The sequence below is a fragment of the Neophocaena asiaeorientalis genome, unplaced genomic scaffold (assembly GCF_003031525.2).
Source record: "Neophocaena asiaeorientalis asiaeorientalis breed wild unplaced genomic scaffold, Neophocaena_asiaeorientalis_V1.1 scaffold946, whole genome shotgun sequence".
NCBI lineage: Eukaryota > Metazoa > Chordata > Mammalia > Artiodactyla > Phocoenidae > Neophocaena > Neophocaena asiaeorientalis.
This window is the reverse complement of record NW_020175049.1, coordinates 2,017,989-2,044,450: the sequence shown is the minus strand read 5'-3', so window position 1 is coordinate 2,044,450 and position 26,462 is coordinate 2,017,989. Positions and strand designations below refer to the sequence as shown.

General features: G+C 39.0%; 1 protein-coding gene across 1 annotated transcript in view; it reads left to right on the top strand.

Annotated features, from left to right (window-relative positions):
- CCDC83 (coiled-coil domain containing 83) overlaps positions 1–25,435 on the top strand; it is a 45,271-nt gene extending 19,836 nt beyond the window's left edge. The window contains exons 7-12 of the mRNA XM_024763625.1: positions 7,605–7,696; positions 10,429–10,497; positions 15,911–16,032; positions 19,467–19,546; positions 20,198–20,397; positions 24,693–25,435. Coding sequence (XP_024619393.1) covers positions 7,605–7,696; positions 10,429–10,497; positions 15,911–16,032; positions 19,467–19,546; positions 20,198–20,397; positions 24,693–24,851 — 722 coding nt within the window. The 3' untranslated portion in view covers positions 24,852–25,435. The remainder of the gene's footprint in view (positions 1–7,604; positions 7,697–10,428; positions 10,498–15,910; positions 16,033–19,466; positions 19,547–20,197; positions 20,398–24,692) is intronic.
- The last annotated feature ends 1,027 nt before the right edge of the window (positions 25,436–26,462 follow it).

Here is a 26,462-nt window from a genome sequence, read left to right as displayed (position 1 = left end):
CTGGAGAACAAACATGAGACAGGAAGTGAAGAGGGTATGGAGCAGGGCGGCCTCGGGCATAGTGAATCTTACCAGGATCAGAGCTGGGAACCATGAGGCCGGCCAGCTGTCTGTCACTGAGGCATAGTGGCTTAAAAGAACACCAGACAGAGACAAGAAAGTCCTAGGGTAGAACAAACAGGAGAAATCTGGCCTGAAAGAACACTGTGGGTGGATGGCAGTTCTGAGCCCAGCTGGTAATGGTACCCTGTTTTGTGGAAGGAGTGTTCATTCGGGGTCGTTCCCACTATCCCCTCTGAGGCTCTGTCCAGTCAGTCTGCTTCTAGACCAATTTTTATGTAAGTTTCTCAGATCAGGGCCTCTGTACCACAGTGGTAGTGTAAATTTGGCCCCAAATCAGTTACAATTTTTCAAAAGGTTCTCCTTCCCTAAAGAAGAAAGTAAGAGTGACACCCTCCTACCCCTGTCAATCCCCCAGCCACTGAGATCCTTCCTCTAGATAAAAACACTATTACCAGTTCCTTATGTAACCTTTCAGAAAGAGTCCATGCATGTTTCAGTATGTACATATATGTCACAAGCAGCATGCCACAGATGCAATTTTTCACTTGCTCTTTCAGGTAACAATATGGACATCCTTATAGATGAGTACATATTAATACTTCCTCATCCTCCCAATGGCTACTTTGTTTTGTTGTACCATAATGTTTTAAAGTCCCCTTCTCATAAGCATTTAGGTTGTTTCCCATCTTTTACTATTACAAATAATACTGCAGTGACTATCCTTACACAATCTCATTTTACTACGATGAATACCCTCGTATGTATGTAATTTCAGTTATGTGTATCTCTAAAGGGAAATGGCTGGCCCAAACAGCCTATTCATTTTTACACTGATAGGCATGGCCCTGCATAGAGGTTGTACCAGGTGTACTCCGTCTGGTGGTGGTGAGGATGTGTGTTTTCCCACTTCTTCAACAACAGGGGTTGTGATCCACCTCTTCGTTCTTTGCCAGTCTTATAGGTAGAAAATGGTATCTCATTGTAGCTTTAATTTCCATTTCTCTTACTATAAGCAACAGTGAATATCTTTTTATAAGTTCAAGAACCATATGAATTTCCTTTCTGTTCACATCTTTGCCCATTTTTCTATCATGCTGTGGAGCTCTTTACATTTCAAGGAAATTAGCTCTTTAACTGTGATATAAGATGCAAATATTTTTCCCATTTGTCATTAGTCTTTCGTTTATGCAGTGTTTGTATGTGGAAATTTTATAGTTTTATAGTGCCCAAGTTATCACTTTGATTTTATGATTTCTGATATTACAAATACATTCTCTAATATTTTTCTTCTAGAATTTTTTATGGCTTCATTTTTATATTTAATCTCTGATTTTTTTGTGTGAGATAGGAAACCAACCTTATTTTTTGCCAGATGGCTTTCCAGTTGTCCCAACATCACCTATTAAATAGGCCATTTTTACCCTATGATCCAAAATGCTAACTTTATCACACTTTCATTTCCCATGTGTATTTGGGTCTCTTTCTGTCGTTTCTATTCTGTTCCATGGATCTATGTATTTGTGCAACAATACCACACTTTAAAAATTGTTACTGTCCTAGTATGCTTAAAATTTTTAAAATAATTTTTCCAGCATTCCTTTATTTTATGGTTTTTAAGTAGGAAGAGTGATCTTCTCATATAAACTTAACCCGTTATCCTGATTAGAAATTTGGATGATTTCTTTGAGCTGAAAATTTCATGCTATTGTATCCAACTTTGGGGTAGGGGTAATATTTATATGCTGCTTGGTTGAGCCTTGGCGTATAGCCTGTTTTAAGTGTCATGGGATAATGGCTGTTATGGGCTTATCTTATTTGCCATTAGTTTTAGGCACTTCTCCTAACCATGCAGCAGCAATTCTGCCTGGGGATGATTAAAGCACCTTGGGGGCCACTAACTGGGCACAATGAATATGAGTAGAACTCCTAAATTAAATTTATCTGAAGTCTTATTACCACCATCTCTTCTTTTCCTCTCACCTCTCTCCTTCTTCCATGACTTTCCTAGAATTCTCCTCCCACACCCATGATCATGGAGTTTGTGTTAGCTAGACTGCTTTAATTGCAAGGAACAAGTACTTTAGTCGAAAGGGGCTTTATTGTAAGTGAAACATGATATTAAAATGAAACTTGTTTAGTCTCAGTTTAAACCTGGTTGTCTATATAATGGATACCACATTTCAAAGTAAAGTGAGATATCGCCAGGCAGACTGCCAATATGATGAGGCAGAAAACTGGTTTCACACCTTCAACCACTGAATTCCAGTCTATAAAAGAAGTTGAGGAAGCCATGAAAAGACTGTTGGAAATAAGGAGACAGTTTTTGGAAAGAGCTCTTGGTGTGCTGTAAGTTGTACACAGTCCCCCAAAGGGGCAGGTGAAGGGTAATTCCTCCTTCATCTCAAATCAAGTCGCAAGGTCTTTAAAGGAAATTCTTCAGATTCTTCAACATGTGTTCCCTGCAGTTTGGGGCGGGGGTGGGGGGACACTGAGATCTAGTTTATGACTCATCCCGGAAAAAAAATCTATGGGATAAGTGGCTGACTAGGAAACTGTTCTAACATCAGAGCAAAGAAGAGGTCGGCAGCTGCTGCCCTGGGCTGGGCCTGTGTCTTAGTCCATTCAGGCCTCTATAACAAAGTACCATAGACTGGGTGTCTTACAAATGACAGAAATTTATTTCTCACAGTTCTGGAGGCTGGGAAGTCAAGATCAAGTCACTGACAGATTCGGTGCCCAGTGAGAGCTTGCTTCCTGGTTCATCGATGCCTTCTATTTGCTGTAACCTCACGTAGTGAAAGGGCGAGGCAACTCTCTGGGGTCTCTATCATAAGGGCACTAATTCCATGCATGAGGCTTCTACCCTCCTGACCTAACGACCACCCAAATACCAGTACATTGGGGATTAGGTTTCAACCTAAGAATCTGGGGCGGGCGCGGGTGGGGGGTCAGAGACTTTCAGCCTGTAGCAGCCTGCACTTCCAGAGCTTGTTGTGGCAAAGCAAGGAGTGTTTCCTGTGGACCGGTTGTGAAAGAGAGCTGGTACGCAGTCCTGTTAAATCTTGCCTGAGGGCTGATGAGGGGGGCCATGGTGCCCCCAAAGAGAAACAGGAGCCTGTCTTTGTGGGAGGGAGGAGGAAACTGAGACCCAGAGGCCAAAGGAAGAGTCATTAGCCAACCTCCAAGGGCAGTATTTCCCCTGTATCAAGGGCATGCAGGTAAAATATAACTAGCAATGGGGGAGGCGGTCCTCCGGAGAACCTACAAAAACCACCCCCAAGAGAGGAGAATCAATCTTAAATGCTAACTAGACCCAGAAAATGGGACATCAGCTTGAGATAGTATCAGTCAAGTGAGTGCTTTCCTGTCCCTTTCCAGGCTCCCCTTCAGCCCTGAGGGAGAAGGCATAGAAGTTCAAGTCAGAGGAAATGGTAGTAGGTTTAAGCTAGGAAGGGAACAGCCATAACTTTAAATGAAGCTTAAAATTTCAATTATTATAAAGACTAGACATATTAATTTCTGATTGGAAGATACTTTGTTATCACAAAGGAACCAGAAAAGTCATAGGATTGCCATGTATCTTACTGAGAGAGAGCTTCTAGCCTCACAGTATGAATTTTAAAGGCAAGAGAGAAAAATAAGGTTTCTTGATGTCCCATGATCATGTTTGTTGGATGTAACACTTGTACTGAAGAATGGGAGGACTGAAGATGGAAACAGAAGGCCATCAGATCAGTGGTGGCTCTAGGGATGCTCCTCCCTACATTTGTCACTCATGGTCTGTGACTGTCCCTCTTCTGGCCCCTCTGCTTTGCTCTTTGTGCCTGTCCCCATTCTCTTCTTGCTTCCCACAGACCAATTCTTGCAGTATTCTCCAACTCAGATTCTGAAAAGAGCCAGTGTGATCACCTACCTAGTCAAAGGTGACCAAAGACCTTCGTCCATGCCTCCTCATGGGTCATCAGTTGGCCCCAGCGCAAACCATTCTTTGGTCAGCTGTCCAACCTATCTTATTCAGTAGCCACCCTGAGCCCTAGGGGCATGGGGAGGAAGAACCTGGAGCTGCTTCCCTGAACTTCAGCTAGAAGGATATGTCGGGATATAGGGTGTAGAAAACACCGTCACTGATAAAACCAGGACAAGGCTCTTTCTCTCAATAAAAGGAAAGGGAACCTTAGATTAGGCTCAGGAACGGAGAAAGTATGGGTTATTAGAAATCATCAGATATTAGAGTCACAGAGAGTTTTTACTTTTGTCCTTGACCAGGTGCATGGGACAGGGATCCTGAAAAGTTTCTTTGTACACTAACAGTGAGTTAAAACACTTGGGTTCATGTCCACCTCTTTGAATGCTAGTTTCCTCGCCTGTAAAGTGAGAGTACCTCAGAGATCTCCAACAGAACTCACAGTCCCAGCACCTGCTTTTCTATACCGTATCTCATCCAACTCGTACAAGTTCCTTTGAGTTGGATACCATTGTGCCCAGTTTAAAGATGAGGAAACAGAGGCCCGGAGAAGTTAATTGCCTTAACTAAACTCACAGATTTAGTAAGCAGTGGAAATGGGATTTGAACACAGGTGTGTGTCAGACCCAAACCCTTATGCTTCAAATAAGTCCTCCCAGCTCTGTGATGCAGCGAAGTAGGGAGGGCTCTCTAACATTCACTCTGCCTGAAGAAACTGCTACATGGCCAGTGTTGCCACCTGCCCTTGCTTGGTTTTCTCCAGAGGGGGCTCAAAGGAAGTCACTGGCACAGTGAAGCTGGGTGACACCCGGAAGTGTGTGAAGAGTGAACAGACTCCTAAAAAGCCGTGGAGCAGAGCCAAAGCAGAGCCACACACAACAAGGAAAAGAGAACAATGCAAAGCAAGCTTCAGCCTCTGAGAAGTGTGGTCGGCTTCTGAAAAGTGACCATATTAGACCGGGCATCCGAGCAGCCAGGAGTCTAAAGGCACAAAGTCATAATCTCCCAAGCTCCCATTTGCAGTGTTCCAAACTTTTCTGGGAAGGAGACTTTTATATACTCCCAGTTTCTATGGCCGAATTCACAAATGTGTGGTTAATAGTTGCTACCTGAAGCATCATCTGAATTTCAAAGGATAACAGGGAGATTTTCACATCCTCCCTTGTGCTAGCTCCCCTGCTTTGGAGAAGAAAAACAGTCCATAGAGTTGTATATGGAATTTGGAACAGAGCTGGATGTTATTATCGCTTTTTCAGTATTAACATGAGGGAGAGCTACAACTTTACCCAGAGCATATTTGGTAATCTATTTTTTATGATTTATAGCAAATAATTAATATATAATGTTATCAAGCTCCAGTTTTTATGTTTTCTTTCAGATGCTAAGAATGTAAAATCCATTATAGCTCAACTCCTGATGCACTGCAACTTTTAGATTGATTGTCGTATTTTGTGTGGTAGAAATTTTAAATAAATATCTAGCATTAGTCTAGTGGACTAGATACTGAACTGAAAAAAACAATCCATCAGAAATGAGATTGGAATGATTAAAACATTCAAGCAATTACTTTGAATGGGATTAAGAAAAATACAGGTTTTATACAGATAGACTGATATACATACACACACATATACATATATATACATATCCATATATATATCCATATATATGTGTAGGTTGGAATAATGAAGATGTCCATTTTCTTATTCTCCAGATGTCAAGTTAGACTCGACCCAAAACCCAATGAACTCTTGTTTATAAACCTCAGCCACTCTTGTTCCAGCTCTGGAACTGGAGGTAGAAACTGATGGTTCCCAGCCTCCTTTCTGGCCACTCCACAGCCTGGGAGAGCTCGCCCCTTCCCTCCTTCGACTCTCCCTTTCCCTCACCAAAGTTGCCATTGTTTGCTGCTTCTATCCTGGCGCTGAAAGCTCAGATCACTGCCTTCCAAAGACGTGCAGCTGGCCAAAGTTCATTTTCTTCAAAATATTTTTCAGTATCTGTTGTGTTCCAGGGACTGCGGTAATAGAAAGATATGGAAGAGAAGTTTTTACACTCTGCTCAGAGTTTTCCTTGAATAGGGGAAGCAGTTATGCCAGTACAAAATACAAGGAGGGCTGAATAACTCCTGCCTAGCTCCCTGCCCCGCTTTCCAGAGCCTTAGATTGGCTCTAAACTATGGAAAGATCAGACCTGCAGATCTCCTTCCCTGGAGCCTAAGATCCTCAAGAGTTCTTAGAGTTGGCTTTGGTTGACTTGGTCTGTGAAGATATTTTTCCGTTTGAAACAATGTCCTAAATGGCAGCTACGTTCCACAACACTCTCAGTACAATACTATTGTTTCATTATAGAATAAGTTAAATGGGTCTCTGTGGACCAGTCCAAATATCTAGCAACCGTAATTGTCAACATCATTTGTATGGGAAGATACTTTCTGACTTCCAAGTAATTATGCTTCAAATGTTATACACAAAACACATCTAATGGGGACACATAACATAGATGTTATCATAAAGCACAACTAACTTTGGCGATTCTTAGATTTGGAGGGTACACTGCCCTCCTGTTGCACACTACTGACTACCTCACTGTATTCAGTCTTTGCTCAGATGTTACCTCCTCAAAAGAGCTTTCTCTGATCACCCTATCTAAAACAGAGAATTTTAGTTTTTCTTCATCACACACCTCACCACCTGAAATATTATTCATTCGCTTCCCCATTAGGATGTACATGTCATAAGGGCAGGAGTTTTGTCTCTTATTTGGCAATATTCCCAGTGCCTTAAATAGTGTCATGCACATCAAAAGAACTTGATGATGATTCGTTGAATAAATGAATGAACAAACTGGACTCATTTATCCAGCTTTATTTCTCTCCACTCTCTAAAGCAGCCTTCATGTCACTACATCTTGCTTTCCTTAAACAGAAGTGTTGATTATATGATCTCTCAGCATCTTTCAAGGCCCCCAATGTTACGATCCTTTGCTCTCTCAATTCTGACATTTATGATGTAAGAAAATCTGGAGAGGATAGAGAATCCTGCACTTCTTCATCTCTGTTCTCCCTTCTTGCTCTGAACCCAACTCAGAACGGGTCTACTGACTTTCACGGCCCCTCTCCTACTCTCTCTCCTTATTCTGTCTTTCCTGCCCCAGGAAACGCATGCCAAGAATATTGGAAAATTAGTTAGAAGGAGTTAGATGTACAGGATGCCACTCAAGTGTGTAATCAAATCTCTTCATATTTATGTGGTAGAATCAGAAGTTGTGTGATATGAAAAGTAGACGGCTGCATAGGTACTAAAGTGTTCGAAATTCTCCCTTTGGAGAGACAATCCTTTAAAACTATGACTATTCATGAGACAGATATCATCGTAAACGAATTCACATTAAGGTGTTAGTAAATTATTGGAGCATTTCTTCTAATTGGAGGTACTAGATGCTTCAGTAAGAATGTACCTTGAAAATTCAGAAAAGAAAAAGTACATAGAAAGGAGAGGTGGGGATCATGGAAAATAAAATTTATAACTTCATAGTTTTACCTAGGATCTTAAGGTTTCTAATTTTCTTTTTAAAGAACAGTATAAAATCACCCTGGAAGATGATAGAAAGAGAATAATCAGAGAAACTTTGTTGCAACTGAACCAAAAGAAGGAATGGGCCACAGAGGTATATCTCAATTTTCTTTCTTTCTTTTTTCTGATAGTAGATTTTTATTCTTCTCACACAGAATTTCAAAATTTTAACTGAAATGTAGTTGATGTATAATTCTTCTCACACAGAATTTCAAAATTTTAACTGAAATGTTAGTTTCAGGTGTACTACCGAGGGATTTGACATTTGCATACGTTATGAAATGATCACCATGATAGGTCTCGTAACCATCTGTCTCCATACAAAGTTATTAATGACCATATTCCTTATGCTGTACATTACATCCCATGGCTTATTTATTTTATAATTGGAGGTTTGTACCTCTTAATCCCCTTCACCTATTTCACCCTCTCCTGTCTGTATTTCAATTTCCTTAGAAAACAAACCTCCCCCCACCCATTTCTTTCTCATGGTGTATTATAACGGTCAGAAACTTGTGTTTTGCAATTAGGCAGTTTAGTTTAAATCACAGTTCTACCACTTACTGGGTGCATAAACTGAATTTATACTTGACTTTTCTGGGCTTCGGTTTCCTAATCTATAAAAAGGGGACAATAATAATATTTAACTTTAACGAATAGTATAAGGATTGATAGTGCCTCATAAGAGCAAGAGCTCAGTAAATTAATATTCAGTTATTTTTAAGTATAATAATAATGGCTACAACAAATTATTAAATTAGATTTTGGATGAATTATAGGATGAAATATAATTTGTCTAAAAAGTACTTTCTTACATATGCAAACCTAAGAGAGTACACTTTACATTGCTGGAGCTTTAAAAATTGGGGATATAAAAAAATGTTTGAGAAGTAATTTCCAATTCATGTTTTCTAATCTTTGTTTTGCCCCAAATGCCTGACTTTCTTTCCTTTTCACTGCCCTTGCCCTGTCTCCAGACTGTCTCCTAAATCAGTGAGGTCCCTGCTGGGATTGTCTCTTTATCTGGAACATTCTTTCTTCAGAGTCATAAACATCTGGTCTTTTCTTCACTGAATTTCAGTTGCTTTTGTTTGTTGCTTCCCTGTTGGTTCAATTGTTCTTTCAGTGTTACTATTCTACTGCATGATTTTACTGATTAACACAAATACAGAGGATGTGGAGAACTGACCAACGGTTTTGTCAGCCCATGCAATTCAGACCCTTTGTTACTGAATATGATTAAATGGTGAAATCAACAATTAAGTAATCTGATCATAGTTAAGATGATTAAGAATGCATATGTAGATCAAATATGCCCTCAGTATGTACATTCAATATATAATGAAGACTGTTCCCAATACTGTTCCTAACATTTTACATTAAAGTCTCTCAACAATCCTGTTAAGGGAAAGACTTGCTAATAAAAAGACAGAGGCACAGAGAAACTTTGTAACTTGCCCAGAGCATGTGGCAGAATAGAGAGTTAAGATAGCTTCTTCAGATCATTACTCTTAATCATTACATTGTACATTTTCTTTTCCCCACATACTGCCAAACACCCACACACGTGAACGAATTTTCCTCATTTTATCTGGCCATCTTAAGTGTTAACTTCTAAAATCTACTACTTTTGTGCAACCTTGGCTGCTTATTGGGGTCACCTGAGAAATTTGTTTAACCCAGGTGGGTCCTGGGTCCCACCCACAGAGATGCTCATGTAATTGGCCTGGGATGTTGCCTGGGCTTTTGGATTTTTCAAAGTATCTGGGAGATTCTAATGTGTAGCCAAAGCTGAAAACACTACTCTATTGTTAGTGAATTAAGCCATTAGTCAACTAAATTCAATTATGAGTAACTTCCTACTTTTGTTCAAACAAAATTCTATGTTCAAATAAACTTTAGACTTATCAGTTGGAGCTGAAGTATAAAAATCCCTGGTTCCTAGGAAATGGAGGTTCACTCTTAGGTCAATTACCATGATTTAAAGAAAAGAAATTTATTGCATATCTTCCTACTTTAAAGACTTACACAAATTTACCCTTAACATAGTTTTAAATTATTTCAATCCATGTTTATGAACCAGAATATTTTTCTTCTTGTGGTTACGTCCTTCAGTTCCTGCATTTGCAGCAAGGTATCCATATAAAAGTACCTCACATATAACTAGAATCTGTCATCCATTATAAAGTTCCTTTGGGTGAAACTGTAAATATCCTAGTAACTGAATATGAATTTACATTTTAAGATCCTACTGATAAAATAAGGATTTTCCTGTTTGCTTTGTCTAAAATGCCTTTCTCCAGGAGACTATCTAGCTACAGCCTGCTATCCTGAAACTATTGGCTGTTAGGTTTGTAAGTATGTATATTGTTATTATTGACATGCAGAAATCTTTCAAATTAAAAAGGTACTTATATAATCTATTCATGCCTTTGCTATATATTGAATTATGTCTGTGGCCATAAACTTGAAGGAAGTTTGATCACTGCAGTTTAACCATCTTAATTGTGGAGCAGATCAATTAATGACTGATTTCACCATGGCAGTCAGATTCAGTCACAATAGAGGCCAAATTGAATGGACAACCATTGTCCAGTTCTCTCAATCACCTGTGTTAGGCAATGTAAATCAGCAAAAACAATACAATAGGATAATAAAGAAAGAACAACTGCACCAAAAGTTTTTAGGTATATTTCCAAAGTAATTGCAAAACATAATTTTAAATGATCAGATAAGTTGATTGTGTATCCCCATTGCTAAAACTCTTAAATGTTATGTGGCAGCTCTTCTTTAATACAGAAAGGTTTTGTTTTTTTTTTCTTTTAGAATGCTATAAGGTTCATTGACAAGGGCAGCTATCGAGAGATCTGGGAGAATGACTGGCTCAAAAAAGAGGTAAGTGGAATTTTTAGAAACAAAGCCAATTTCTTCTTTCTCATTTTTTTGAACTGGAAATGACTTTTATTTATGAGCTGAAGTCATGGGAAAAGCATGGAACCATGACTGACTGAGGTAAAATGAAATTCAAGTGGAGTCCTAATCTTATTACAAGTTGTTACTCAATGAACACCATAAATAATCTCAATAATAAACAGAAATCATTTTTGGTGTTACAATTCATACAACATACTCAAGTGTGCAAAGCTTCTTTATGTCCTAAAACTGATCTGGCCTTCCTCTGGACCCTGCTTCCTCATGGGTGATGGGAGCAAGGTTTAAGGATCATTTTAACCTCATTCTCTGCTATTTTAAATTGCCTCTTTAGGTATTCAAATTGGTAGGGAAGAGGTAAAGTTGTCATTATATGCAGATGACATGATACTATATATAGAAAACCCTAAAGACTCCACACAAAAACTACTAGAACTGACAAATGAATTCAGCAAGGTGGCAGGATACAAGATCAACATACAGAAATGGGTTATATTTCTTTACACTAACAATGAAATATCAGAAAGGGAATGCAAACAAACAATCCCTTTTAAAATTGCACCAAAAAATAGAAATAAAATACTTAGGAATAAACCTCATCAGGGAGGTGAAAGACATATGCTGAGAACTACAAAACATTAATACAGGAAACTGAAGATGATTCAAAGAAATGGAAAGATACCTCATGCTCTTAGATTGGAAGAATTAATATTGTTAAAATGGCCATACCACCCAAAGCAATCTACAGACTTAATGCAATCCTTATTGAATTACCCATGACATTTTTCACAGAACCAGAACAAATAATCCTAAAATTTATATGGAAACATAAAAGACCCAGAATTGCCAAAGCAATCCTGAGGAAAAAGAACATAGCAGGAGGCATAACCCTCCCAGACTTCAGAAAATACTACAAATCTACAGTAATCAAAACAGTGTGGTATTGGCACAAAAACAGACCTGTGGATCAATGCAACAGAAAAGAGAGTCCAGAAATAAACCTACACACCTATGGACAATTAATCTTCAGCAAAGGAGGCAAGAATGTACAATGGGGAAAAGACAGTCTCTTCAGCAAGTGGTGTTGGGAAAGCTGGACAGCTGCATGTAAATCAATGAAGTTAGAACACACCCTCACACCATACACACACACACACACAAAACTCGAAATGGAATATTAAGACAAGACACCATAAAACTAGAAGAGAACACAGGCAAAACATTCTCTGACATAAATCATAGCAATGTTTTCTTATGTCAGTTTCCCAAGGTACAAGAAATAAAAACAAAATGAACAAATGAGATCTAATCAAGTGTATAAGCTTTTGCACAGCAAGGGAAACCACAAACAAAAAGAAAAGACAACCTAAAAAAAATAAAAAAAAAAAAAAAGACAACCTACAGACTGGGAGAAAATATTTGCAAAAGATGTGACCAACAAGGGCTTAATTTCCAAAATATACAAACAGCTCATACAATTCAATAACTGAATATTTCCACACAGATGTTGCAAAGGCACTTCAAACTCAACATACCTGAAGCATAATTTATTAAATTTCTTCTTAGATATTCTTTTCCTTCATTTCTTTTATTGCCATCTGCTCAGACACCCGAGGTAAAAATGTTACCATCAGCTTCTTTTCCATTTTCCTTGCTCCCATTTGACTGAAAAGAGTTGGTTAGTCTAGGAAACAAAAGAATTTAAAAATCAATATGCTTTCTATGATATTGACAATTAATTATCTTGAAATTGCCTTTATAAAGTCATGGTGAGTAGGAATCCATACTATTTCCAAAACTAATCAAGATGAATCCTTAATTTTAAAAAATAAGTATTAACTTTAAAAACTCAAGGTGAGCTCAATAGTTAAAGAATATTAGGGAGAAACTTGGTTCTTATACTTTTATTAAATATAACAGTATGATCCTAGTGATAATAATTTAATAATTCAAACCTTAAATTTTTATAAGATATCATAGATGTTAAGTTCAGAGAAAATAACTACAAAAGTTTATATTCGACTGAAAAGAAAGGCCATTTTGTGCCTTGGTCCTTCCTACTAAAGCCACAAATTACATTTTGTTTTGTTTTATTTTTTAATTCTCATAATTCAGTGGAAATAAAAGACAGAAAAAATGTCAAGTTTAACTGAATCATGAGCAAAAAGAGCTCACTAATAAAGAACAAATCATATAATTCAATATATTTAATTTCTCTTTATTTCAACAAATATTCATTTTTGCTGTCATTAAATTTACTCACAAAATTAATTTAAACCAGTTCTGGTTATAAGTACTATCACAGTAATTGAAAATTGCCTGGAAATAGAACAATGTATGTCAATTAATTTCTTTGAGGAAGGCTTAGAATGAGTAACAAGGGATATTTAACAGTGGAACGCCCCCAAATATTTCTCCATTTAACTATCTTTCAACAAGAATCAAAAACTGACATCTCTGGGAAGAATGAGATGTCCCATTGCATGACTTTTATTATCTGGTTTTATTTAGCATGCTTATTAGGAACATGAAGAAAATTCAAATTTCCAAATAACCTGGACTAACAACAAATGGAAAGCTGGAAAAACTAGGCAAAGGGATTCAAAGAGGTTAGCAATCAGAGTTTCAAACGTGAGGAGGCATAAAGGTAACTTGGATCTTGCAGGGGAAAATTTCAAGAGCATGCATTTTATTCAGGATCCTAGGTCCCTGACTTATAATAGTTTTAACTAAATTATCTTGCCCAATTTCTTAAATACATTTCTTGGGTATCTGGGGAGAAGCAGGGGCGGGGAAGGAAAAGAGGTCTTCTACTTCCTTCTTTATACTTTCTTACCCCAGAAACTAAAGGTATTTATACGGCTATAAAAAGGAACTAGTTTTCATTTCCCTAACATTTCAAAAGACTGGGAGGGAGATAGCAATCGATGAGAACCTTACTTAGCACTCTACAGGGATAGATGATGTCACAGGATAGCCATAGCTTGAAAGATTGTACTTAACTCCCCAAATGGGCCCTCATTCCCAGCTTTGGCAGGAGACCAAGAATTGTGTGTGCTGCCTCCCAAGTATGCCAAACCCTTAGTCACACATTCTATTAATTCCTTCTTTTACAACCTCTAACTATGATTTTTTTCTCATCCTTTGACATCTGAAAATTATAAACTTTTCCTTAGGGCATTCAGGCTTGTAATCAAGCTGATCATATCTTAAAAACATGAGATCCTAAAGCACCAACACCTAGCTCTGTAATGTAGAATTATGGACTTAAATGGTTTTGTGAAATTGTTTAAGGCTGGTAAATAATATATGCTTTTCTTTCCATCTCTAAGCCAGCAACAATATTTGAGCCTTTTCTATGACACTGGTACTGTTTTATATTATAATTATTTGTATATTTGTTCACTGGTTTGTATACTTGTTCCCTCTTTTGAGGGAAGGAGCCACACTTTATTGGATTTTGTATCCGTCTACCTCTAGGACAGAGCCTTACCCATGGTAAGAATTCAAGCATTTAATAAATGACTTATGTGAAAGGGATATCCATCTGGTAATATACTGAGTGCTTCCAGATTCCAAAATACAATAATTTCAACCACAAATAAAAAATGTTAGTCATCTTTTTCTAAGTACTCATCTCAGTTATGCTCTTGGCAACTCCTAACAAGAGATACTGAATCAAAACCCCTACCCTGTGCCCTTATTTCATCATATTCCCTGGAGACACGTTACTTTTTCCAGTTTAGTCTCACCAGCCGATCACTTTCTATTTTATTGTCTTATTTCTAATTCTTCTATTGTCCTGACTTCTCCACACGAGCACCTCTCAATCCAGCTCATGCTGTTTTGGGGGGCAGAGAGGGAAGGTGGGGATTCTATCTAGTCACATTCTTCTATATATTCTTCCCACAATCAAGCCTTCTTTAGACAAAAGTTATCAAAATACATTTCTTAAAGATTGATGGGAACTCTATCAACAGAACCAGCAAATTTTGCTCCTGTTTGAGTTAGCCACATTTCTTCAGTAAACGTTAAGCCTGCTATGTCCACGAAGGACCTTCCATCACCTGTGAGATAGAAATAAGACTCTTTAGCATTACTTGGCTCCCCTACTTGTCCAGTTCTTCTCCTTCTCCCCATTCCCATTTTATTTCTATCCACACCAAAATGTGGATAGAAGGCACATGTGCCTTTATCCATGTGGCTCCTTCTGCCTAGAATATATCCTCTCTTGTCTGCTAGAGAATCTCTACTTGGCCTTCAAGATCCAGAAGAGAGGTCATCTCTTCCATTAACTCCCCTTTACCCCCTCACACCTGGCGGACATAGGGTGAACCTCTATCTCTCCCACAGTCCCTGGATGGCTTCCATTATGATTTTATCACACTATTTTCTGTTGCTATCACTCTTTCCCATTAAACTAAGAGATCCTTGAAGGTTATTGTATCTGATTGATCCTTTGTTCCCAAAGTGTACTATAGTTTTTGACGCATAGTAGGCATACAGTACAGTTACATGAGTGAATGAACAACATTTCATCTCTCTGATGTTTCTCGGAATGACTCCAGCACACTCAAGAGAGAATATAATTGTCCTATAGAGGCTGATAGAAAGGGCTCCTAGGCCTGTACTTCTCTTTTTTAATTGCCATAATAAAGATTTTTTCCCAGTGTTATTAGTTTTCATTACGTTGTTTATAATTAACCTTAGATAGAGCCTCATTTAGCTACTAACACCAGAGTGATAAATTAGTCTTATTTTCTTATTTATCTCTGCCTCCAGCTCAGATAAATCCAGTGATGTTTCTGAAGAGTAGGAAAGGACTGCTCCTGCCATTCAGTAATAACTGCCTAATCATGCAACCAAGTTCTGCAAATGACCAGGAAAAAAGTCCCACCTGTTCCTTCTTAGAGCAAACCCAGTAATAAATAATACAGGATAGATCTTCCCCTCAGGCAAATGCATTTTTAAAAAATTAATTAATTTATTCATTTTGGGCTGCTGTTGGGTCTTCGTTGTTGCACGGGCTTTCTCTAGTTGCGGCAAGTGGGGGCTACTCTTCATTGTGGTGCGTGGGCTTCTCATTGCGGTGGCTTCTCTTGTTGCAGAGCACGGGCTCTAGGCGCGCAGGCTTCAGTAGTTGTGGCACGCGGGCTCAGTAGTTGTGGCGCACGGGCTTAGTTGCTCCATGGCATGTGGGATGATATTCCTGAACCAGGGCTCAAACCCGTGTCTCCTGCATTAGCAGGTGGATTCTTAACCACTGCACCACCAGGGAAGTACCACAAATGCACTTTTAAAAGTTGAGTTTTTTATAGAGGACTAGATAGAACTAAGTCCATAAGTACTAACACCCACTCTCTTTTCCTGAGAATAGATCGCAAATCACAGGAAGGAAGTGGAAGAACTGGAACATGCTATTCATGAGCTGGAAGGAGAAAATTTGGTGCTTATTGATCAGCTGTTCAACTGCAGACTTGTGGACCTCAAAATACCCAGGTGCGAGTCATTACATATCTAGAAAGTATTTTTTTTTAACATTTGTATCTGTAAAAAGTTATTTCTTTTAAGATGACAATTCTTTAATAGTTGAAAAGAAAGGAGCTCACAAAATGGCCATCGGGAAGGTATAAGATCATTACAACCGACCACTGGTCCAGTGCAGACTTCGACTTGCTTTTTCTAACAATGCACTGTGGTCATAGTAGCAAACACTTAACATGAATGTCACAACTGCTGTCCTTCAGAAGCCTCTGGGCCAGCAGGGGAATTGGGCATAAAAATAAATGCATAACAGTACAGCGGAAGAGGTACGGGGTTCGAAGCCAGCACACAGGAGGGAGTGGTCAACTTGATGGGAGCTCCTGGAGTGTTCTGAGCATCTGGTTACCTTGTGGATTATAGAATGGTTTCCTTTGACAGTTAATGAAAGAGGCAAACTACTTTCTAGGCAGAGAAAATAGCCTGGCCTTCCAAGTCACGTTTATTCCTGCATGAGAGAAATCAAATATGTATATGGCTTTGTAGTTTAGGTTCTCTCTTTTTCTTACCTGACAAAAAAAAGTCTTAATATACCAATCTTGATGAAAAATTAGAGCCCTGGAATGTGGTATTAAAACCCAAAGTGGCATTCATAATTTGGACAAGTAGTCAGAAACAAGAAATAACCTAAATAGTAACATGCTTAGGAAGATCGAGGAATTAAATCACACAAATGTAAGGTGTACATGTGCAAGATGGGAGAGAAGTTCAACATGGTGGAAGGGTCAGGAAAACACTTCCACCTGAGTAGGTCTTGCTTGTGTGGCATGGAGAAAATACTATTAGAGACATAATAAAGTATTTATTGTTGGCAAACTTCCTAATGTGCTTCAAGAAGGGTAGATACAAGTTGTGGGGTTTTTATCTGCTAAGTGATGGGTGTCGGGATACAAGATTGGAGAAATGGGAGATGGTGCAATTACTTTACAGGCTGAACACTGGGTGGGGCAGGACAGAGAAAGAGGCCACCTGCCTCCCTTCCACAGTCTATGTGTGCTGCCCTGGAGCCACAGATACCAGTGTAAATGAGGAAGGCAGTCAGGCTGAATGAATTGGCTGATTACTGGATTCCTGTGCTTCCAGTCTCTTGAGGGTCCCTAGGGGGTGGCGGGGCCTCACTGTCACCCCAGCAGGCAATGCTCTCTTTTGCCAGCCTCCCTCCCTATGCTCAGGTCTCCAGCTCCACACTCCCGTCCCGCCTCTACCCCGAAGCTCCTGCTGCTGCCACCCCTCTGTGATCACCAGGAATCTCTGCCAGCCTTGCCTTCTAACCACTGCTCCACCTGCTGTCCGCTGTGTTCTTTTTCTCTCTTCTGAACCAGCCAACCCTTAGGAAAGAGCTACCCTGTGAACTGCTAACCCCACTTCCTGCTTTGGTCAGCTCAGTCTAGTGCACCTGATTTGCTGCTGATGTGGATGTGAAGTGCTCATTATAATAAAGGGGAAATCTTTCATCGGCCAGAGAGAGCTTGGCAAGGACAGGAAGGGGAGATGAGAAACTTTCAATGGCGCCTTTCATTAAGCTGTTTGCTGTATTGAATGCAATTTAAACCTATCTTCTAGCTTCTCCACAGACATCTTCAGTAAAATCCACACTGTTCATCAATGCTTTGTGGGTTGGTTTTCTTTAGTGAGAGACCTGAGCGCTTAGTTTTGCTTCAGAGTTGGGAGAGATGAATTCAAAATCTGTCCGAGGGAAAAGAAACAGCATGGGCGACGTTTATAAGAACCGGGTTTGGTGCCCGGTATTTGCCTCCATGGCACACTGAACTTTTCCTTTGTAACTAGCATTTATCACAGTAGGGACTACTTTTTAAACATCTGCTTCCTTGCTAGATTGTCCTTGAGACAAGTGTTTAGGACATCTTAGAAAGACCCGAATAAAGAAACAGAGAAATGTGTAAACCCTCAATTATCTGTTACAACGCTTATCTAGAAGGAAAAGTTCAGGAGCTTTTCCTGTATCCATTTTCAAGTCAAAGAAATGTTAACACATACTGTGTAATTTATGGTAACTGCCCTTTCCACCTCTTTGTTGAGAATTTAGTCCTGTATATTCTGGTAGGGTGAGAAATAGACATGAACAGTACCCAGTAAACATATAAAAACTTCCCTATTTGGATGAAGAATGGGGTATTCTACCTAATAGAGTTACTGTATTTCCCATCCAGAGCTCCCCAAACTTCTTTCCTTCCTGACTCCCATAGAACATCATAGTATTTGTCTGATACATTAGATGAGCTGAATAAGCTAGAGGTGACTGCTCAGGGACGCCCATGCCGCAGAGCTGAGGCTAGGTGGACCAGTACCTCAAATCTAACGCTAGTTTCATATGATAACGTTCTGTAAAATATCTTCTATAACAAATGTTGCTGCCCTGTGGTGGTACAAAAGTGACAATAAACTAACGATTAAGAGAGAAGCCAGACTTAAGAAGCGTACGGCGTTTAGTAAGATCTTAGTTATTCAAGAGTAAAACCAGGAAAGAAGAGAACTCTGTGGCCTCAGACTTGTCCACCTGCAGATCAGAGCTTCACTAAGTTAACACTTAAGAAGGTTTTAAGATAGAAATATTGTATGTAGTTACATTATTTGCTGGAGCTCTAAACATCTCAGATAACACCTCCTTCGTGGTCTTTAAGTAATTGACAGCCTGTACTCCAGGGGATTCACTCTGGTTGCTAAGCATGAAGTGTGGCTGGCGCATCTGCCAGGGGCACTTGCTTCATGCTATAGCTTCAGGCAAACTTCATGGCAATGCTGTATGGAGCTTTCAAGGTATCATGTCTTCTGACTGAAAATTCCACTGGCCTCTGCAACGCAGAGAGTTGCAACAGCAGACGCAAACTCACCAGGCTTGTAGCTGGAACACGCCGCTCAGCGAGAGCCAGAACCTAGGTGTCATTTTGGATTCCTACTGCTGTCTTTCTCTTTTTCTCTTTATCTCAAATCCCATCCCATTCCTCATCTGGATTCCCTGCAACAGTGACCTAACTGGTGTCATGATCACTCTCATTTCTGGGACTTTAAGCCTGTTATTTCCTAATCATGGGATGCCCTCCCCTCACCCCAAGCTCTTCCCTGGCAAAGAGCTCCTGGTGTTTCAAGACTCAACGCAGGTTTCATCTTCTCCTGGAAACCTTTCCTTACCCCCTGAGGCTAAATCCGGTGCTGCTTCTCTTTGCCCCATGGCACTCCTGACACTGTGCTCCTCACATAATTACCCACCATGGTACAAACCATCACCATCAAACACTGTAAGCCTGTCTGCCACCCCACTGGGCCTGACGCCCCTTTCTCATCTGTGTCTCCAGCACCCAGCAGAGATAAGACACTACTGAGCAGGTGGTACAATATTTGCTGACTGACATACTTTTCTTATTTGTTTTTAGGCGACTATATCTTGCTCAAGCTGTTGGACAGGAAGTGCCACAGGAAGAAATGCCTTTGGAGTTGCCAAAAACATATATAGGTATTATTTTATTGTAATGGTGATTTTTAAAAAGTTGACAAACACTTAATTGCACTTCTTGTTATGGACAGGAGAATGTTCAGGGAATTTTCAGAGAGCTGTTCAGGGAATAGATGCCTGCCAGCTCCTCCATATTTCTCTGTGCTTGCAGAGCTTACCTAACCCATCTCCTTTCTCTAGTGACTTTTTAAATCAAAGTCACCATGTGTCACAGTGAATTAAATAGACACTGGTAGAGAGGGATGGAATGATGTCTACACTGGTATGGTTTGTGCTCCAATTTAGCCAACCAACCAAAATACCAACACACTCACAGGTCCCCATGTGATTATTATAACTTATTAGCTAACAGAAGGAAATACAACCTAGATGTGGTTTCGAATAATAGGACTCACTCTCACTTTAATACCTAGATTCTACATTTCTAATTCTCAAATTTTTCTCCTCCAGGAGATTCTCAAAGGTCTTTCAAATTTAAAATTTATATATATATATCTGAGTCACTACACCAGAAACTAACACAACATTGTAAAGCAACCATATTTCAATTTAAAAAAAACTAAAACTGAAAAAAAAATGTGACAAAGTATGTATTGTATTTTTAATCTGTTCAAAAATTGTACATAATTAATTTCTTTGCACTCATCCCAGAAAAGTCACAATTGCAACCTGCAGAAGTAAAAAGTAGAGACTTGTTGAGCTTATCACTTGGGAGCAGTGCTTTACATCTCAGTCATGAGGATAGCAGCAGATACAGCCAGCATCTGAAGATAGATGAAGAGAGTTCAAGTATAGAGTTTGGAGCCTCTGATATGAAATACTTACTGTATGAGGATGAGCGGGATTTCAAGGTAAGATTCATGAGAAAACATCTTGACTACTAGAGAAAATGTTGCTTTGTTAGTTAGTGGAGAAAATTAACCTGAAGTATGGATGCTGAAAAATTCTATTTGCAATTATTAGTAAAATTTGCCAACCATTCATGTCTGTCACTAGATACTATTTTCATTCCTACCTTTGCGCAACTTACTACATATATTCATTTATAGACATCCATTACTAGTATACCATGTAAGTTATCTAGTGCTACATAACAAATTACCTCAAGAATTAGTGCTTATAACAATAAATCATTTATTCTCTTTCAGGGCTTCTGTTGGTTAGAAATTTGGGAAGGTCTCCAGTGGACAGTCCTCACTTGGGTTCTCTAGAAGGTGCAGTTATATTTAGCTGAAGGCTTGATTTGGGCAGGAAGATCCACTTCCAAGGTGGTTCACTCACATGGCTGGCAAGTTGATGCTGGCTAAGCTGGGGGCTTCAGTTCTTCTTCACATGGGCCTCCTTACAGGGCACCTTTATTGTCCCTTTGTTACAGTATCTGGCTTCTTCCAAAGCAATCAGTCCCAGAGACCAAATCTTTCATATGACTTAGCCTTGGAAATCGGACACCAACACTTCCATCATATTCTATTTGTCGATGTAGCTACAAAGTTCCACCCAAAGAGAAACAGTGTAGCTCCTGCATCTTGAAAGAGGAAGGTCAGCATCATATTGTAAGAAAAGCATGTGGGATAGGATGTATATTAGCATGACCATCTTTGGAAAGTACAAACAGTCACATATACCATTAGGTGAAACCTAGATTATCAAGCCTTTTAATTTTAAAACCTTTTGGTACATTCCAGTCACTTTCACATCCACCCCTTGCTGTTTTCCCTCTTGGTACTACCAATAACCTGGAAAGTTCTCCTAGAACTTAAAGTCTGGTAGGAGAAAGAGTGATTAAGAAGGCAAAAGAAACTGAATAAATCAACAAAAACCATTTTAACTAAATACAACTCAGTCCTGCTACCATCAAGTGATAATTTAAAGACTAAAGCTCTAGTCTCTATAACACTCAAACACCCCCATGAGTATATTGGAATCATGACGCCTTGTATGTTACAATAACCTCACGCTAGTGGACAACTGTCTATAAAATTCCAAACTTGCCTATCATTTGGTTGAATGAAAAACCTTCTTCTTATGTTTTTGTTTTTATCCGTTGAATTTATTTATTTAAATTTCTTTTCTATTTGACTTACAATGTTGTGTTAACTACTGCTGTACAGCAAAGTGACTCAGTTATACATGTATATGTATATATACATTCTTCTTCTTCATATTCTTTTCTATTATGGTTTACCACAGGACATTGAATATAGTTCCCTTTGCTATACAGTAGGACCTTGTTGTTTATCCATTCTATGTATACCAGCGTGCATCTGCTAACCCCAAACTCCCACTCCTCCCTCTCCCACCCCCCCTCCCCCTTGGCAAATCACCAGTCTATTCTCTATGTCCCTGATTTTCTGTTTCATAGATAGGTTCATTTGTGTGATATTTTAGATTCCACACGTGATATCACATGGTATTTGTCTTTCTCTGTCTGACTTACTTTACTTAGTACGATAATCTGTAGTTGCATCCATGTTGCTGCAAATGGCATTATTTCATTCTTTTTTTATGGCTGAGTAGTATTCCATTGTATATATGTACCACATCTTCTTCAACCATTCATCTGTTGATGGACATTTAGGCTTTTTCTATGTCTTGGCTATTGTGAGTAGTGCTGCTATGAACATAGGGATGCATGTATCTTTTTGAATTATAGTTTCGTCTGGATATATGCCCAGGACTAGGACTGCTGGATCATATGGTAATTCTATTTTTAGTTTTCTGAGGAACCTCCATACTGTTTTCCATAGTGGCTGCACCAACTTACATTCCCACAGACCATGCAGGAGGTTTGCACCCTCCCCAGCATTTGATATTTATAGACATTTTAATGATGGCCATTCTGACCAGCATGAGGTGGTAACCCACTGTAGTTTTGACTTGCGTTTCTCTAATAATTAGCGATGTTGAGCATCTTTTCACGTGCCTATTGGCCATCTGTGTTTCTTCTTTGAAGAAATGTCTCTTTAGGCCCATTTTTTGATTGGGTTGTTTGTTTTTTTGTTGTCAACTTGTATGAGCTGTTTGTACATTTTGGAAATTAAGCCCTTGTTGGTTGTGTCATTTGCAAATATTTTCTCCCATTCTGTAGGTTATCCTTTCCTTTTGTTTATGGTTTCCTTTGCTGTGCAGAAGCTTGTTAAGTCCCATTTGTTTATTTTCACTTTGATTTCTATTGCCGTAGGAGACCGACCTAAGGAAACACTGGTATGATTTATGTCAGAGAATGTTTCGCCTACATTCTCTTCTAAGACCTTACTTTCCACGGAAGTTTTTGATGTGGTGGAAATGGTATTGTATGTGCTACAGACTGAATTTTGTCCCCACCCCTCCCCCAAATTCACATGTTGAAGCCCTAACACACAATATGACTGTATCTGGAGATACAGGCTTTAGGAATTAATTAAGGTTATATGAGGTCATGAAGATAGGCCCTCATCTGATAGGACTGTGGCCTTATAAGAGGAGGCTTTGCCTTGTGAGAATGCTGTGAGAAGGCAGCCATCTGCCAGCCAGGAAGAGGCCCTCACCAGAACCCAACCATGCTGGCATCCTAATGTTGGACTTCCCAGCCTCCAGAACTGTGAGAAATAAAGTTATGTCGTTTCAGCCACTCAGCCTGTGGTATTTGCTATGGCAGTTCAAGCAGACTAAGAGAGTCTACTACTTCAGAATCCTGCTCCAGATGGTTCTGAAATATATGGTAGACTTCCATCAATTTACTTTTCTCCTATCTCGCATTTATTGTAGCTCTGCAATTATGTATTTTAAAAGCTACATACAGTTATATGAATTTTTGAGAAATATTAATAAAACATTGCCTTCCTTTTTCATTCTTTGACTCTCCTAAATTCTAATAAATGTTTATTGAGACCCTCACAACATGCCAGGTACTTGTTAGATGCTTGAGAATTTAAGGGGAAGAACAGGAAGAAATGAAGTCTCAAAGACACCTATGTGGCAGGCCCTACCCTAAATAGTGTACATGCTAGTAGAAAACTGATAAAAATCATTGATTACTGTACAGGAGGAATGTCCTACCTGTATCTGTCTCCCTGACCAGTCTTTTGCCCCAGCACTTGGTACACAGCCTGGCACATAGTGGGCACTCAGGAAAGGTTTGTTGAAGTGTTGAAGGAATCCAAAAGAAGGAGTTACAGCTTGGAGAGGCTTCCAAGAGGAAGGCCCATTGGGTAGGGCTGGAGCTGTTTCAAGTCAGTTTGGGGTTAGCTGTGGGATTTCATATAAATTAGACTTCTAATTCTGTTTGTTGATATCTGAAACTATATTCAGTTTGACAAAATGTGGTAAGTTTTATATCTACAGTAGATCCTGTGAAATGTGCAAAACCCATGTAGATTTGCTCAATATTAAGACATTTATCTTCAGGCTTCCCTGGTGGTGCAATGGTTGAGAATCTGCCTGCCAATGCAGGGGACACGGGTTCGAGCCCTGGTCTGGGAAGATCCCACATGCCGCAGAGCAACTGGGCCCGTGAGCCACAACTATTAAGCCTGCGCGTCTGGAGCCTGTGCTCCGCAACGAGAGGGGCCGCAACAGTGAGAGGCCCGCGCACCGCAATGAAGAGTGGCCCCCGCTCGCTGCAACTAGAGAAAGCCCTTGCACAGAAACGAAGACCCAACACAGCCAAAAATATAAATAAATAAATAGATAAATTTATTTAAAAAAAAGATATTTATCGTCAAAGATGTTTGTAGATCACTCATTTTGTTCTTGAATAATATAGAAAACTCTGCTGTGGTTATATCCTGGCCAGCAGAGGGCTATATAAATGCAGCCAATACTTCCTACTTCCTTTTACCAATTAAAGAGCTTGCAGAGAATATATCTCCCTGCTGTAGTTGATGTTCCCTCCCTGGCTCAAGCCCCCAAAAGACAAGCCTGCAAGCCTTGCTGCCTGCTCTTTGGGAGATTTGCCTACCATGCCCCCACTGGGTATATAACTTTACTGAGTGGTTTTTATTTACAGCAGCTCTCATATTTCACATGTCATACAGCATTCAGACAATTAGGAGGGCAATGAAATCTGTCATATAGAGGCCAACTATAGTAAATAAAACCTGATCTATGAAGGCTGGTAACTTGCTGAATAACCTCTCCTGTTCTCCTCTGTGTCTGTTCACCACAGGATTATGTAAACTTGGGCCCCCTGGAAGTGAAGCTCATGACTGTGGAGAGCAAGAAAATGCCCATCCATTTCCAAGAGGAGACTCCAGACAAATTCTATGACGATGTCAGGAGCCCGGAAAGCCACATCACATATAAAATGATGAAGTCTTTTCTCTAAGACTGAAATCTGCAAAGTAAAAACAGCTTCTTATACATTTCCTTTGGGAACTGAGGTATATCAGTCACCCAATTTATTTACTCTTTGGTCCATTTTTAAAGCAGTTATTTCTAAAGGTCATAATTACATTTAAAATCAAAGATCTGAGTATTCAGCTATTCATTTACTTGCATGGCCTGAGTGACAAAAATGAAAGTACACTTTATATTTCCACATTCAAGTACAGAGGAGCATGACAGTGGGCCAAGATGGTCTCTGAGGTTGCTTACCACTTACAAATTTACTGATCAATCTAGGATGCCAATATGAAATAGTTCAATTAGGAATTTTCTGAGAAAATTTAGAGGTCTGCATAGCACTGACTACACATCTTTCCCTCTGAGGGTGCTGAATGATAGATAGCCAGTCCACAATTTAAATCTACTCTTCTTTAACCTAACACTATAATGAAAATCAAACATTTTAGAAACAAATTTGAGGGTGGTAATTTCTTTTACAAAAATATTCCATCAATAGGGAGGTCCATCTCCCATCAGCTATATCAAGTCTAAACTGCTGAGTCTCTATCCAAGGTCATTACTCCTTCCCTCTTATTGGTACCACAAGCCAAGGACACTCTGACTGTGCCTGAATTTGGCATCAGCTTTCCATTTTAAAGCTAGTTCTACTTATAAAGCTTTTTACAAGAAACGCCTTTTTTTCTTCTTTTTTTTGAAACACGTTTTAAATATAAGGCCACAGACAGACTGAAAGTAAATACACCATGCAAACATTAACCAGAAGGAAGCTGGTGTGACCAAACTATTCGACAAAGTAGACTTTAAGGTAAGAAGTGTTAAGAAAATGAAGAGAAAATGAAGAAATATATGTCACAATAATAAGCAGATTAATTCATCAGGATGATATAACAATTCTAAATAATAATATAATCTCAAAATATATAAAACAAAATTTACCAAACTAAAAAGCAATATGGTAAACCTTATGTATATTTTACCACAATAAAAAAAGAAAACAGGCAGAAACAAATTCACCATTAGACTTGAAGGTCTTACCACACCTCTCTCAATAACTGATTAAAAAACAAAACAAAACCCCAATCATTAAGGATATAAAAAGTTAAACAACTGTAGATTACACATACTTTCCAAGTGTACATAAAATATTTACAAAAATAGACTATATCCTGGGCCATAAAGTAAGTGACAACAAATATTCAAAAAGTTGAAATGCATGGAACGGTTCTCTGACCACAGTAGGAAATAACTAAAAACAACAACAACAAAAACAAAGCTGTAATTTTCAGGTAAGCAAGATACTTCGGAAAAGCCTATGTGTGAAAGGAGAAATCACAAGGAAAAAATACTCTGAATTATAATGAAAAATATGACATCAAAACTTGTGGGGACCAGTTAAAGTGATGTTTAAAGGGAAATTTATAACCTTTCATGTATTAAAAAGAAGAAAGTTTGAAAATTCAATCATCTAAGCTTTCATCTCAGGAATCTAAAAAAAGCAGCAAAAATAAACCCAAAGAAAGTAGAAGAAAGGAAATAAAGAGCAGAAATTAATTAAATAGAAAGTTGACATATAAAAGAGAAAATCAACAAA